The sequence below is a fragment of the Eptesicus fuscus genome, chromosome 3 (genome assembly GCF_027574615.1).
Source record: "Eptesicus fuscus isolate TK198812 chromosome 3, DD_ASM_mEF_20220401, whole genome shotgun sequence".
Classification (NCBI taxonomy): Eukaryota; Metazoa; Chordata; class Mammalia; order Chiroptera; family Vespertilionidae; genus Eptesicus; species Eptesicus fuscus.
Window position 1 is genome coordinate 67,780,560 of NC_072475.1, and position 15,780 is coordinate 67,796,339.

A 15,780-nucleotide genomic window follows, 5' to 3' on the forward strand; every position below is an offset into this window, starting at 1 on the left:
CTTGATATTAAGCCACCGCACAGGGCAGTCTACACCTGCAAGGAGTCATTCTTTTGACCAGGAATGTTTTTCTGGTTCAGTTTTCTCACTGACTCAAACACAACATCCTGGAAGACAATAGGGAACTAGGCCTAGTAGGAGGACACACAATACCCCAATGTATCTTGGAGACTCCATTTCCATGTTACATTCAACATCATAAACCATTCAGGAGATCTTAGCCTCGATCTCATGAAACATGCTTTCTTCCCTTGGACTTAAGTTTTTCAAAAGTCTCATGGGGAAAAATGCAATGAAAAGATCTTAAATTTTATCCGAATGGCCCTATGAGGAGGGGAAAAAGAAAAAACACCCTCCTTCTCCTTCTATTCACTTCACCATCACTGCCCAGGAGCCATCCTAACAGAAAACCCTTCAGAACTCCAGCCTGGATCAAAAGATTCAATATTAAAATAAATAAAAATTGAATCAGCATTTGGCCAAAGCTCTATCCTCCTGTAGGAGGTCATTCAATTCAATGACAGTCGTGGCAAAGTCCACCAGGTCCACGAAGTCAGACGTGATGATGTTGACACCCATGGTTCCAGGCTTCTGAGTTTTTACCCAGTCCAGGATGACAGGAAGGTTCCTACACAGAGGAGAGTGTTGCGGGGAGAGAAGAGAGAGAAGTTTAGAAGGACTCCTCCGGAAATAGAAACAAAACTTTTCCCTTAATGTAACAAGAGTATGCCAATAAAAGCTTGAGCACCCAGAATTTGTCCATTTCAGCCTCATATATCTTTCAGGGACAAAGTGATGTCTACTGCACTAGAGAATTGTACTTTCAGGGTTTCTGTGCTGGAAGAGGATATTAACCCCAAAGAGATCCATGTGAAAAGGACCTTAAAAACTAATAGGTTATTTTTTTTATCATAAAACTTTTTATCATAAATCACTGAAAGAAATTTACAATAAGTATATTCACCATCTAGGTTTTACTAGTAACATTTTACTATACTTGCTTATCACATATCTATCCATTAATCTGTCACTCTATCTTTCCATTAATCTATCTTATATTTTTGACAAATTCCAACTGCTAACAGCTATACCCATCCCCCAAACACCTCAGTATACATACCATTAACTAGGGTTCCATATTTGTTTATAAGTTTTCTTTTGACATAAAATTTATATCCAGCCTATTACCAAGTCACAAAGGTATTTTCCTGTTTTCTTCTAAAAAATTATGGTTTTAGCCTTTATGTTTAGATCTAAGATCTGTCTCAGGTTAATTTTCATATATGGTATGAATAAGGGTCAAGGTTCGCCTTTTCCATATGCATATACAGTCATTCCAGCAGTATGTGTGCCCTCTTAATAACAATTGCTTACTCAGTGTTTCACAAAAAACATTCTGTCAGACTCATTTTATAATTTGAAGGCTTTCTATGCGATAGAATATTTTGCCAAAGAAGCTCATAATTTAGTGACATAAACAATGATGACAATTTAATGTGATACTTTCTATAGTAGTGGTAAGTGTAAAATACCATGGGGGGTAGAGAGGAGGGAGCTATTGAGTGTCACCATAGTTTTGCATCACTGTAAAAATAGCTCACTGCATACTTGATATGTTGAAAATGGTTTAAGGAAGATACAGACTAGGGATTATACAATGAGTGGCCCGATTATTATGATCTCTGAATGCATAATAATCTGGCCACTCAGTGTATATCCTATATAATAAAAGGCTAATATGCAAATTGTCCCCTCAACCAGGAGTTCGACCAGCAGGCAGGCCAGACAACCGCCCATGTCCCCTCCCCCTGGCTAGGCTGGCCAGACCCCACCCAGGCACGAATTCATGCACCATGCCTCTAATATATATACACACACACACACACACACACACACACACACACACACATATATATATATATATGCACACACACACTGAGTGGCCAGATTATTATATGTTCAGAGATCATAATATTCTGGCCACTCAGTGTATTTTGGTTAAAGAACAAGAGACTAATTAGGAATAATTTGCTCTAGGCCAAAATTGAAAATAAGTGAAGTTTATTGTCTTAATGGGCCCCTTTCTCTTCTGTGGGGACACTCTCCTGGGTTGTCATTTCCTGTCCTTTGCTCCCTCAAAGCTGCCTCCCTTCTGTGAGTCCACACCATGACTTCTCATTCTTCTCCTAGGAGACCCTATCAAGGCTGTGGCAGCATTCTGTCCCTCTTCTCTTTATTTCCCTTTTGTCATGACAGCTAGAAACAGTCCAGGTTTCTTCCCTCACTCAGTGGACACTACAGTTGGCCATGAGCAAAAACACATCTCATAAACTGATTTATCCTATCTAATAATAGACAAATATGCAAATTGACCATACCTCCGACACACCCACAAGCCACGCCCACCATCCAATCAGAGTGAGTATGCAAATTAACCCAAACCAAGATGGCTACAGCCACAGAGAGCAAGGTTTCCTAGGTAACAGAGGAAGCCAAGCTTTCTGCCAGCCGTTGCAGGCCTAAGCCTCCACTCAAGCTACAAAGTAACAGCTGGACTTCTCTTTCTCGGTGGCCTCCGCTTGCGTTGCCAGGGGGCGTGGCCCGCCTGCAAACCACCACAGGCCCCTCGCTCAGGCCGCCCCACGCCCCAAGGGAACCCCACCCTGATCAGGGACACCCTTCAGGGCAAACCAGCTGGCCCCCACCCCTGTACCAGGCCTCTATCCTATCTAATAAAAGAGTACTATGCAGATTGATCATCACTGCAACACACAATATAGCTGCCCCCATGTGGTCAAAGATCCTGCCCCCATGTGGACACAAGATGGCCACTACAAGATGGCCAGCAGGAGAGGGCAGTTAGGAGGCATCCGACCTGCAAGGGAGGGCAGTTGAGAAGGACCAGTTGCTTCCCCTGTTGCCGGCGGCAACCCAGGCCTGCAAGGGAGGGAAGTTGGAGGTGATCAACCCTGCAGGAGAGGGCAGTTACGAGTAACCAGGCCGGCAGAGGAGGGAAGTTGGGGGCAAACAGGCTGGCAGCAGAGTGGTTAGGGGGGGATCAGGCTGGCAGGCAGAAGCGGTTAGGGGCAATCAGGCAGGCAGGCAGGCAAGCGGTTGGGAGCCAGCAGTCCTGGATTGTGAGAGGGATGTCCGACTGCCCTTTTAGGCCCAATCCCAGTTGGATCGGGCCTAAAAGGGCAGTCGGACATCCCTTGAGGGGTCCCAGATTGGAGAGGGTACAGGCTGGGCTGAGGGACAACCCCCCTCCGTGCATGAATTTCGTGCACCAGGCCTCTAGTATTTTTATATTCATCGCTGATTATGATTTAATAGACCACCATAATAGGGGGACTTCCATTTTTAACTGAGACCCCTGACAACATAATAACCTCAATTTGACCTTAACTTATTCAATTTCCCTGTGCCTCAGTTTCCCCCCCTATACTTCATATTGTTTTGAGAATTAAATGCATGTAAAGTGGTTAGAAAAATAAAAAATAAAAAAAAATAAAGTGGTTAGAACTATGTTGGGGACATAGTTAAGCACTATATAAGTGTTCGGTAAATGAGAAGGAATCAGATGGTAGAGTGTGAGACAGAGGCAGCTGGGTGCTGGGGTAAGAAACTTTCCTAATGTGATTGCCACATCCTGTCACCTACGTGACCAGATGTTGTGGCCTGAGATTGAAGGGCCCCAAATCCAGTCTGCTCTTAGAGACAAAGACCTGGAACACACAATGGTCCATATGAGGGCCACAGAAGTACTGACCCATTCAAGACTTTTTTAAGTTAGTCGATGTTTAAGTATGAAATGCAGGCGCCATCTTCTGGTTATCCTGGGGAAATGAGAATTAAAGGCTTGGTGGCAACTCCAGCTGACTCCAGCCAGAGCCAAACCTCCTGGGATCCCTGGAGCCTGGGCAGAGAAATGGGGGAAAGGCATGCACCTGCAGTCTCAGATGACAAATAGCTCTGTGTCAGCTTCGGGTTGCAGGTGTCAACCAAGGCCAGGGTCAAATAACCAGGGTTATGTACAACAAGAGGGAATTGTAGAATCCACTGTGAGGAAGAGCCACTTTATTTTCTTAACTCCTGACATTTACCAAGATGAGAGATCAGTGGAGAAGGCTGAGTCAGGTACTGCTGACTATGGGCACCAAAGGGAGGGTAGGAACTTCCCTTTGACTTTGAGGCCCACTGCACCGTGTTTCTGGGTCTCCTTAGACAGGGAGACATCTGCCTGCCAACAGAATGACGTCCCTATTTTGTGCCAGGTACTGTAGTAGGCATTTCCATATTAAGACTCTACAATATTATATGGTATTATTAACCCCATTTAACTAGTGAGGAAACATCAGAAAACCTGTCAAAACCCTCTCTGTTGTTAAGGGACTGCATTAGTTTGTTAGGGCTGCCATAAGAAAATGCCACAGACTGGGTGGCCTTAAACAACAGAAATTCATGTTCTCATAGTCTGGGGGCTGGAAGTCCAAGGTCAAAGTGTTGGCAGGTTTGGTTTCTTCTGAGGCCTCTCTCCCTTGGCTTGCAGATGGCTCCCTTCTCCCTGTGTCCTCACATGGCTTTTCCCTCTGCCCACATCACTGATGTCTCTCTGTGTGTCCAAATTTCCCCTTGTTATAAAAGCAGCAGTCAGATTGAATTAGATCCCACTCTAACTGGCCTCATTTTAACTTAATCACCTCTTTAAAGGCCTGTCTCCAAATATAGTCGCATCGTAGCTATTGGGGCTTCAGCACTGACTTTTCAGGGAACACGATTCAGGGCATACAGGGATCAAGTCAGGCTTGAACCTCAGGCCTCTGCTTTCAGCCCCTGTTCCCGTCCACAGTGTCATGGCTGTTCTGTCCTCAGGCATAGGCAAGATTTCCTTTCAGTTCATTTTGGTGGAAGTGTAAGGTGTCTAATAATCCAGGGAAAACTATCATAGAAATTCAGTTGGAATTCTATTCTTAGCTTCCTTTTAGAGTAATGAACCAAGGAAATGGGATCTTAGGTCTGAAATTCACTTAACAGTCCGTGGTGGGGGGACAGTTAACTCTCTGCTGAGAATACCACCTCTACATTTGTAAGACAATATGCCTTGTCATCTTTCCCTTGGCTAAGCTGATGGCCAGTGCCCAGGACCAGTCTGACGTACTCCTGTGTGCCTTAGTTAGGACTGACTTTCCAGTGTTGCACTCAGGGGCAGGCTCTGGGCCAACTGCTTCTCTCCTAGGCTTGTCCCACAGCCCAGAGGAAATGCCAGCCACAGGTCGTGCTGGTGTTAGGGGACAAACGCTTGACCACAGCTGAATTTCTTCCTTCAGATGATGTGGAGCCTAGGAATGCAGGGTGTATCCCTGCAATATTCTTGTGAACAGATGGAGTCGAGATGCCCAAGTATGTTTCCGCCTTGGAGACATCTGCTTGCCACCAGCAGGCAAGGGCTCTGGCATGCTAGGGTGCCTCGGCTTTGGGCACAGGCCGCCATCGTTAGCACTAAGTCACAGAGCCGTGTGCTTCATTTGCAGCCAAATTATAATTCTAGGAATTTATGAGTATGAAAAGCATTGTGACTCTGTGGGTTGGTAGTTGTAACCAGTAAGATCTGACCAGATTTAGGTGCTAGTAAGACAATCTCAGGCCAGTGGAGCAGAAAAGAACAACGGGACTCTGAAACATCTACATCAAGTCAATGCTGAACACTGAAAAGGGCTACAGTCCAACAATACGAAGTCCCCAGTTGAGACGTATCATTGCCTCTTACCAGCTATGTTCGTCCTGGCCATGGAACCTTACTGAGCCCCATCTGAAATGGGGACGATCGTGTGCCCCAGACAATGTGCCCTCCTAGAGGCTGGTTGGATTTAATAATGAAACGAAGTCATCTGCAAGAGGGTACTGTACATTCAGACCACAGTATACAAATGTAACTTGTCCTTATTTTTAAATATGCCCTCTCCTCATTAATAGTGATTTTCATGTTGTTTGATAGAAATTTGTATGTTTATTTGTTCTGATGGACTGTAAGTTCCGTGAGGGCAGAGACTGCATTATTCATCTGGTATCTGTGGACCTAGCTGCTCCGAGGTTCTCCGTCATTGTTAAACAAACAAACAAACAAACAAACAAGTAATGTTAGTCTACAAATTTACCAAAGGCATGGGGAAAATGGTATGGATAAGTAAAAATATATTATAGAAAAAGAAAGTTCATAGTTCTGGATCTTTCAGAGATATATCGCTGGTTTATGAAATGCTCTTTTCCAAATTCAGCACAAGTAATTCAGTCCAGACTCAGTAGAGCCCCACAAAAAGAGGTTTCTGGTATTGACATGGCCATGTCACCAGGAGCTGCCACCGAGAAAGAGAAGTCCAGCTGTTACTCGCTATCCACACTCCTGCCAGGTGAACTGCTACCTGAAGGCATGCTACCCAGACTCAGAGCCAAACAGACAAATAGGAACATGCTTCTGGATGAATCTTTCACTGTCTGAATTCTGATGCTCACCACCTGGAACTCAAGAACCAAAGTGATTTTTGCTAATATCCCTTGTAACCCAAGCAAGTTAGCTTCCTCAGCTTGGATTGAAAAGGATACCCTATATCCAAATATATTTATAACAGTCCCTTCACACATACACATATACATGTACATAGACATACACACATGCATGTAAGTGTATATGTCTGTGTATATATCCTATATAATAAAAAGCTAATATGCAAATTGTCCCCTTGACCGGGAGTTCAACCAGGACTTCAACCAGGGGGCAGGGCCAGCTGGCTAACAGTCTGTGGCCCCTCCTCCAAGCCGGCCCCACCCCTGATTACCCCCCATCACCCCAATCAGGGGCGGGGCCAGCCGGCCAACTTCCCACGTCCCCTCCCCCTGGCTGGCCTGGCCCGATAGGCCCTGATTGGGGCTGGCTGGCTAGATCCCACCCATGCACGAATTTGTGCACTGGGCCTCTCTCTCTCTCTCTCTCTCTCTCTCTCTCTCTATATATATATATATATATATATATATATATATATCCTTTTTTTTTTTCTTCCAAATATATTTTTATTGATTTCAGGGAGGAAGAGAAGAGAGAGAGACAGAAACATCAATGATGAGAGAGAATCATTGTTTGGCTGCTTCCTGCATGCCCCAACTGGGAATTGTGTCCAAAACCCAGGGATGTGCCCTGACCAGCAATTGAACCATGACCTCCTGGTTCACAGGTGGATGCTCAACCACTGAGCCACACCAGCCAGACAGCATCTTTTTTCTTGAAAACACTTATCATTTACTAGAGGCCCGGTGCATGAAATTCGTGCACGGGGGGGGGGGCGTGGGGGGGGGTCATTCAGCCCAGCCTGCACACTCTCCAATCTGGGACCCCTCGAGGGATGTCCGACCGCCTGTTTAGGCCCGATCCCAGTGGGATCGGGCCTAAATGGACGGTCGGACATCCCTCTCACAATCCAGGACTGCTGGCTCCCAACTGCTCGCCTGCCTGCCTTCCTGATTGCCCCCAACTGCTTCTGCCTGCCAGCATGATCACCCCTAACCACTCCCCTACCAGCCTGATTGATGCCTAACTGCTCCCCTGCCAGCCTGATTGCCCCTAACTGCTCTCCCCTGCAGGCCTGGTCACCCCTAACTGCTCTCCCCTAAAGGCCTGGTCATCCCTAACTGCTCTCCCCTAAAGGCCTGGATTCCCAAACTGCTCTCCCCTGCAGGCCTGGGTCCCCCCCCCCCCCCAACTTCCCTTCCCTGCAGGCCCAGTCGCCCCCAACTTCCCTCCTCTGCTGGTCTGGTCACCCCTAACTGCCCTCCCCTGCTGGCCTGATCGCCCACAACTGCCCTCCCCTGCTGGCCTGATCCCTCCCAACTGGCCTCCCCTGCTGGCCATCTTGTGGCAGCCATCTTGTGTCCACATGGGGGCAGCCATCTTGTGTGTTGGAGTGATGGTCAATTTGCATATTACTCTTTTATTAGATAGGATTGGTGTCCAGCATAAAGAACATAATCTAATACAAAATTTCTGGAGATTCTCCTGCCTAATTGCACAGTTAGGATTGAGTCTGCTCTGTGGAAGTATTTAAAGCTATAGCATGGTGGGTGGCACCCTAAGCTGCTTTTTAGGACTCATTGTCACTGTGGAAGGGAAGGACATCCCAAATCTTTGAAGGGTTATCTTTGGATCCCTAGCACCTAGCACAGAAGTCACATTTAATGCTTCGTAAGTGAGTACTTGGGGCAGCTAAGAGGACAGGGGCAAGTACAGGATGCACCCCGTGCCAGAAGTGAACAGGCTGGTGTTGGCTTCAAGGGCTATACTTTAGCATCAAAATTTAGAGCGTATTTATGGTGTAATATGTACATTTTAATAAAGATTTAGAGATCCTTTGGACTCAGTTAATGCAAGCTACCTCAAATGAACAGCTTTTTCAAATAAGATATTTTCTCTTGCAGTATTTTAAATCTTCAAACTGTATGGTTTTACTGCTATTTATTCAGAAGAGAATAAAAATACATTTAAAAAAAATAACTTTACTCTGGGGATGGAAGCAAATTCTTACCTGTGAACCAGTGTGTTCTTGAGGCCACCGACCAGGCCCCGGGCGATGGTCTTTGCTCTGGGGGTGAGAATCGCTTGAGAGACGTGGAAGGCGCCACGTGGGGCCCGCTCACTCAGAGTGGTCTCCAAGAAGAGGATCAGTTTGCGCACACTGGTGGTATTTGCCCAGGGCGCTGGGATCTTCTTTCCAGGCCACAAGAAGGGGTATTGCTTGTAGAAGGGGCAGTGATAGAAAATTAGAACCTGAGATGTCCAAAACAGAAAAAGCAAAGCAAGTCATGAACAAACCGAATATCAACTCCTTGGCTTGACGCAGATTGCTAGGAAGAAAGGCAAACAAATATAAACACATGGAAATTCAAGAATTGTTATATATAGATAGATAGATATATAGATAGATAGATATATAATCTATATATCTATCTATCTATATATCTATATAGAAAAGTTAATAAGCAAGGATATAAGCATTTGCATAAGTTTGAGTTAAAGATTCTTAACTTTATTTTTGTCAGCATTTTGAAAGTATGGTAAAACCCTGAACCCCTTCTCAGGCTATGATTTAAATGAATGCATAAAACAGACAGGATTACAAAAGAAATCAATAAGATGGAAATAAATCTATGAATATATTAATTGAATTTGTAATAAACTGATGTATGTGTTTCATAATAAATAAAAAAATTTTATGGTAAGTACAAGGTCCATAATTTTGAATTAATGATGAGTATAATGGTATTTCAAGATATTTGTAATAACGGATGTGTGATATGGAGACATATGTGATTTCTATAGGGATAAAGTCATAGTTACAGGGCCAATACTTTTGAGGGTGACTGCATCCATAATCTATGGGTATATACTTTTCGGTTAAATTCACAGACTTCTTATATTCCTCAGGCCCCAGGTGGAGAACCCCTGAAACTACAAGTTACGACTCAGATGCTCACGAAACTGGCACTGAGCTCTTGGAGTTGAGATCAACACACTGAACTTGTGTGCTGACTTTCAACGGTGCCTGCTGATTCTGAATGAAATAACCCTTCCCAGGAGGGAGCAGGAGCATACTCAAGGCAGGGAAGAAGTCTTCTGGGAGGCATGGGTCTCCAGTGGGACCTCTCAGGATGGTGGTGATTTTGAAATAATTAGCAAGCCACATCGACAGCATTAATTAGTTTCTGAGACGCAGCTGAGGGACAGGGAGTTGCTATTTTGGTTGTCCCAATTCAGAGCTCTGCTGCTTAGGTTTCTAGAAGTAACATATTTTCCCCCCTCAGGGCACAGTGATCTCTACCTGGAGGAAAGACGGCGAGCTGTTTACACTCCTTGGACTGCAATCCTCGGGTCGCTGGCTGGAGAGCATAATCCTCCAGGCACCCACGAAGGACTCTGAATGTGTATTTTGTTTCCTGTGAGCCTTCATCTCTTAACCATGGTGCCTGGCTAACTGCTCCTGGGGGCCTACAGTAGGAGTGCCAAGTCCAGAGCACTGAACGGGCTAATGGTTGTTCTTGTTTGTAATGGTTTTGAGGAATGTCTGACTGACTGCTAATGCTGTCTGTGGTAAACACGAGTGCTAATGAGGTTAATCACAGGCTCACTGTAAGCAGATTGTCTGGGAGATCGGGGAGGATTTCCTGCTGGTGGGGTAATTAGCTGGTTTGGAAGGCTGGGGTCTCCAGCGTCCCTGAGTGAGGAAAGCTGGCCCCTGGAATGGGCTGCGGGAGAGGTGGGCTGTGTGACCCTTGGACAGGACCCTTCTGATCGCTGACCAGGCTGTCTGCCCCTGGAAGAAATGTTAGGGAATGAGAGGACAGTGCTGCTCTTTCCTTAGTCTTGGAAAATATGCAAAAAGTACAAATTACATGAAAGAGATTTTATGCCTTTCCTCAAGAATCTTCTTGAGTGATTTGATCCTAAAGTTTCGAGGAGAATTTCTTTTTTTAATTTTAATTTCTTTATTGATTAAGGTATTACATATGTGTCCTTAACCCCCCATTAACTTCCTAACCCCCCCCCCCCCCGCAACACACACACACACTCATGCCCCCACCCCTCTGTTGTCTGTGTCCATTGGTTAGGCTTATATGCATGCATACAAGTCCTTTGGTTGATCTCTCCCCCTTACCCTCACTCTCCCCTACCTTCCCTCTGAGGTGTGACAGTCTGATCAATGCTTCTCTGTCTCTGGATCTGTTTTTGTTCATCAGTTTATGTTGTTCATTATATTCCATAAATGAATGAGATCATGTGATATTTATCTTTCTCCGACTGGCTTATTTCACTTAGCATAATGCTCTCCAGTTCTTATTGACAGTAGGAGGTGGGACTAGCAAATCAACTTTTATTCTATAGATTTTCAGGGACAGTAACTCTTGTCCAGGACCTGTGTTTGCATCAGCCTCCCCACCTCACTCTGATGTATTTTTCTCTGAGATACTCTCCCCATCCAGCTCAGCAATTATATTCAGTTTTTCTCTTGAGATTCAGATTTAAAAATCTCATTTTCTTTGAGAATTATTCCTTCATTGACCTCCTCTTATTCTGATCGGTCCTTTCTGAGGCCCCTGGGATATGGATTTATACTATGTACTATTTTTCAATTGATTGATTACAAAAACCCCCATTCTTCGCATAGTACATTTGAGGCCATTTTATCTTGTAATTGTATATCGGTTATTTTGTATTTTGCTAGTGTTATGTATTCTTACTTTCTCAGTAAGATTCTAAATACTGCCAATCTGTAGATTAAATTTTCTAATTCATTATACCCTGAAAACCCATAGCCACTCATGTACAAATATATATCTGTGAGCGGTGATGTAACTGCTTTTGAGTAAATGAAATGTGACTGAATGGTGATACACTTCTTGCTATTACATTGTAGTAATGAAATACTCAGGGGCTTACATGCAAGGCAGCTCATTATGTAATGAATATCTAAAGTGTAACCACCAGTAGGGTACTGCCCAGCAGGGAGGGATGACTGATGGCTCTGCTATCTTGTTTTGCTTTTAAGGAGAGACCTGTCAGGGAAAACTTTGGAAAGGAAGGGGGATAGGGACAGCCTAGAATTCAAATTGATGACACTCTCCCTTTTCCTGAGATGTCATCACAGGGTCTATATAATTTTAGGTATATCTGTAGTGGAGGATGCAGATTAGCCCATACTTAACAACTCTGGTAGGTCAGAGTTGCTAGACACTCACTGTCCACACCATTCATTACTCCTGAAGACACCTGTTACTCCTACAGATTTCATAACAATTGAGTGTGTGTGGTGTGGCAACCCATCCAGAACACTATCTGTATTCAAAATTTTAAAACTATATTTATAACAGATGTCTGTTTATAAACCTAGCTGTACTCAAATTTAACCTTACCTGAATCCCAGGACTCAAAAGCCTACTTACCCATCTCCTTCCCTTCCTCCCATTCTGCTAACTCTCTAGACCAGCGGTCGCCAACTGGTGGTCCGCGGACCACTGGTGGTCCGTGAGGTCCGAAAGGTTGGCAACCGCTGCTCTAGACCTCCTGATAATAGGGACTCACGAATAAAAAGATTGTTTAATTAGCATAGTCTATGACACCAGATGTGAAAATCACCAGGGTGTGTGCGCAGCCCTGGGAGCCTGAGAAGCTGTGGGAACTCTAGGGAACCTGTGGTGGAATCCTGGCTCCTGTCACTCACTAACATGTTCTCCTGGGCAACTTGCTTAATCTCACTATGCCTGTTTTATCACCTGTAAAGAGAGAATAATAACAAAATACCTATCTCACAGTATAGTTGAAAGGATAAATGAGTTAATGTATATACTTTGCACATTGTAAAAGCTCACTAAATGTTAGCTGTTCCTGTTGTTGCTATTCCTATCTATATATATAAAAGGCTAAGCGACTGTCCGACCAGTAGCTATGACATGCACTGACCACCAGGGGGAAGATGCTCAATGCAGGAGCTGCAGAGCTGTGGTGACTTGGCAGCGGCAGTTCTCACGTGACGCACCTGGAACCAGAGAGGAGGGAGCCCGATTCTGGGGTGTGTCACCTGAGAACTGCCCTCTCACAATCTGGGACCCCTCGGGGGATATTGGAGAGCTGGTTTCAGCCCGATACCGCAGGCCAGGCCAAGGGACCCCACCTGCCAGAGGAACCCGGCTCACTCCGCAGAAGACCTTCAAGCCGCGGCCCTGCCCCAAGTGCAGCTGGCTGGGGAGGGACCATGAAAGGTTGGCTCCAGGGCATGTCCAGCCTGTCTCGCCCAGTCCTGCCCTACCGGCTACTTTCTAATTAATTTTCTTTCAATGTGCACGAATCCGTGCACCAGGGCACTAGTTATTTAATATTGTAAGAGAGAGACTCCACAGGGGTAAAAAATCTCTCCTAATGAGACCTGTGAGTCTAAATGTATATAAACTCAGGTTTGGAGGAAGGGGTGTGGTAGATATTTGGCAAACCATCACTTACAAATGTTTTTGTGAGGAAAAATAGCTTAAATTTTAACAGATACTAAGACTTAACTCATTAGCCTCTGTAAGTCTAAGGACTTAAGCACTTTTATAAGTATACTAGAGGCCCTGTGCATGAAATTCATGCACGGGGGGTTCCCTCAGTCCACCCCTTGGGGGATGTCTGACTGCCGGTTTAGGCTCGATCCCTAAACAGGCAGTCAGACATCCCTCTCACAATCTGGGACCGCTGGCTCCTAACAGCTCACCTGCCTGCCTGCCTGATCACCCCTAACCTCTCTGCCTGCCTGCCTGATCACCCCTAACTGCTCCCCTGCCAGCCTGATTACTCCCAACTGCTTTCCCCTGCCAGCCTGATCACCCCTAACTGCTCTCCCCTGCCTGCCTGATCATCCCTAACTGCTCTCCCCTGCCTGCCTGATCACCCCTCACTGCCCTCCCATGCTGGCCTGATTGCCCCAAACCCCCTGCCAGCCTGATCTCGCCCCCAACTGCCCTCCCTTGATGGCCTGATCACCCCTAACTGCCTTTGCCTTGGCCCCCACCACCATGGCTTTGTCTGGAAGGAAGTCAGATGTCCCGAAGATGGCTGGTCAACCCAGTCTAATTAGCATATTACCCTTTTATTAGTATAGATTATATAGGATAGGGTTGTTTAAATGTGGGGGGGAGCCTTTTTCAGCAGGGAGAGATGTTCTTTGCAACAAAAATACATAATCCCTATATCTGGACTGATAGCCATCCATATGCACTATACTGCCAAACTGGTTATTAAAAAATTGAACCGCAAAAAAAAAAAAAAAAAAAAAAAAAAAAAAAAAAAAAAATTGAACCGCTTTCTTACACCTTACACCTTACACCAAACAGCTGTTGCCCTTAAAACCCCTCTTCAGCCCCCACCTTAGGTTCTGCCTTCGCAGTTCACCCATATTAGGTTCTGATTGGTTGGTTTCTATGCCAGTCAGCGTCAGAAGCTCTGCCTCCTAGGCAGCCATTGGCTCTTCTGGGAAATCCAGAATGGCCCCGCTGACAGCTGCCTTTCTCTCTGGGCCTATCTCCGGGCCTGATCCACAGCCTCCACAGCAGCTGCTGATCAAGCCCCACCTCTCTCTCTCTGGGCCTCGCCAACAGCCACAGTGGCTGCTGATCAGGCCCTGCCTCTCTCTCTCTCCTCTCTCTCTCTCTCTCTCTCTCTCTCTCTCTATCTGTGCCTTGCCAGCAGCTGAGGAGGCTGCTGATCAGGCCCTGCCTCTCTCTCTGGGCCTCTCTCTGGGCCTGATCTGTAGCTGCTGCAACCCACCTCACCCTGCCCACCACCCCGCATCCCTGCCCGCCTGCCTGCTGCCAGCCTTGCTGTGATAGGAGCCTGTGGGCCACGGGGGAGGGACCAAGAGGTGCTCCATGCACTTCCTGGTGACCAGTCATCCATCTGGTCATTTAGGTCATGATGGCCTTGGGCTATTATTAGTATAGATAAAGCAATCCAGTGTTTCCAATTACTCAGGTCAAACCTGGGAGTTATCCTAGAACCTTACTTCCTTCACACCCTAAACCTCAACCATTAGACAACCCTGTTGGCTCCCCCTTCTGATAGGTTCAGAATCTGGTCACTTCCCAACAACAGTCTCCTCCCTGGTTTCCCCTCTCCTTTCCCTCCCCCTATTCCTGGTCTCTTCCTGGTAACCAGAGGGAGACCATTACCACTAAGCCAGGTCCCAGCACCCTGTGCTCAGAACCCTTCACCCAGAGTGCAAGCCCAGTCCTTACAGTGCCACAGGCCCACACAGTCAGCCACTCTTCCTCTGACCTCCTCCATGGCTGGCTCTGCTCTCCAGTGCCCCCTGCTTTTCCTCAAAGATGTCTGGCACACTCCTGCTGAGGGTTCTGCCATGGCTGCTCCTCTCCTGGGAAAGCTCTTCCCCCAAGGTCCATGGGATTAACTCCCTCCCATGCCATCTTGTAATGAGGGCTGCCCTGACAGACCTCTTTAAAACGGTGACCAACTCTCCAGCCCACGAACCCTGGCTCCCCTCACCAGCTTGACTTTCTTCTTCATGGCTCTTACCACTCTCTGTCATTATATGGAATGTATTTATTATGTTTACTATAGATGCACTGTCTCCCTCCACCTGAATGAAAGTTCCATTAAGGGACAAAGATCTTTGTTTCATTTACTAATTTATCCCAAGTGCTTAGAATGGTGCTCACTTAGCACATACTTGGTGTTCAAAAAGTGTTTGCAAGTGAATAATCTTTAATTGATTTTTAATTAAAAGCTCTTCCATAAGTTAAAAAATAACTGCCTCTTTAAGATATTTTGGTTAATGTATCTCTAAGCAAGTGAGCATTTATGAATCAAAAGTACTATTTTTTTTCGTTTTAAAGAGTCTAAATTGGAAGCTGACCATTCCTGGAGCTCTTCTTTCCCACTAGCTACTATTTTTTTGGGATAAGAGCAGAATACAGCTGAGGCCCACCTTCCTTTTCTTGGGTATATCCCTCCTGGGTCTAGGTTTGGGGATTCTTCTTAGCATAAGCAACCTGGGGATTAGTCTTCAAGCCTGGATCCCTCAGATGGGCTCTTCCTTTCTTAGTTCTTTCCCACTATGACCCAAATTCTGTGAAGATGGCCTTTTAAAATATTAACACACCTGAAATGATCACTTTACATGCCTTTGTCAGCTGATGCTTTTACTTATCAATCAGTACTTGGCAGGGATGATCTGACATTGGGTTGAAGGC

At 45.7% G+C, this 15,780-nt stretch overlaps 1 protein-coding gene across 1 annotated transcript in view; it reads right to left on the reverse strand.

Annotated features, from left to right (window-relative positions):
- Positions 1-428: 428 nt before the first annotated feature.
- Positions 429-15,780, reverse strand: part of PLCXD2 (phosphatidylinositol specific phospholipase C X domain containing 2) — a 55,890-nt gene continuing 40,538 nt past the window's right edge. The window contains exons 3-4 of the mRNA XM_008146589.3: positions 8,571-8,812; positions 429-628 (exon numbers count right to left, since the gene is read on the reverse strand). Coding sequence (XP_008144811.1) covers positions 469-628; positions 8,571-8,812 — 402 coding nt within the window. The 3' untranslated portion in view covers positions 429-468. The remainder of the gene's footprint in view (positions 629-8,570; positions 8,813-15,780) is intronic.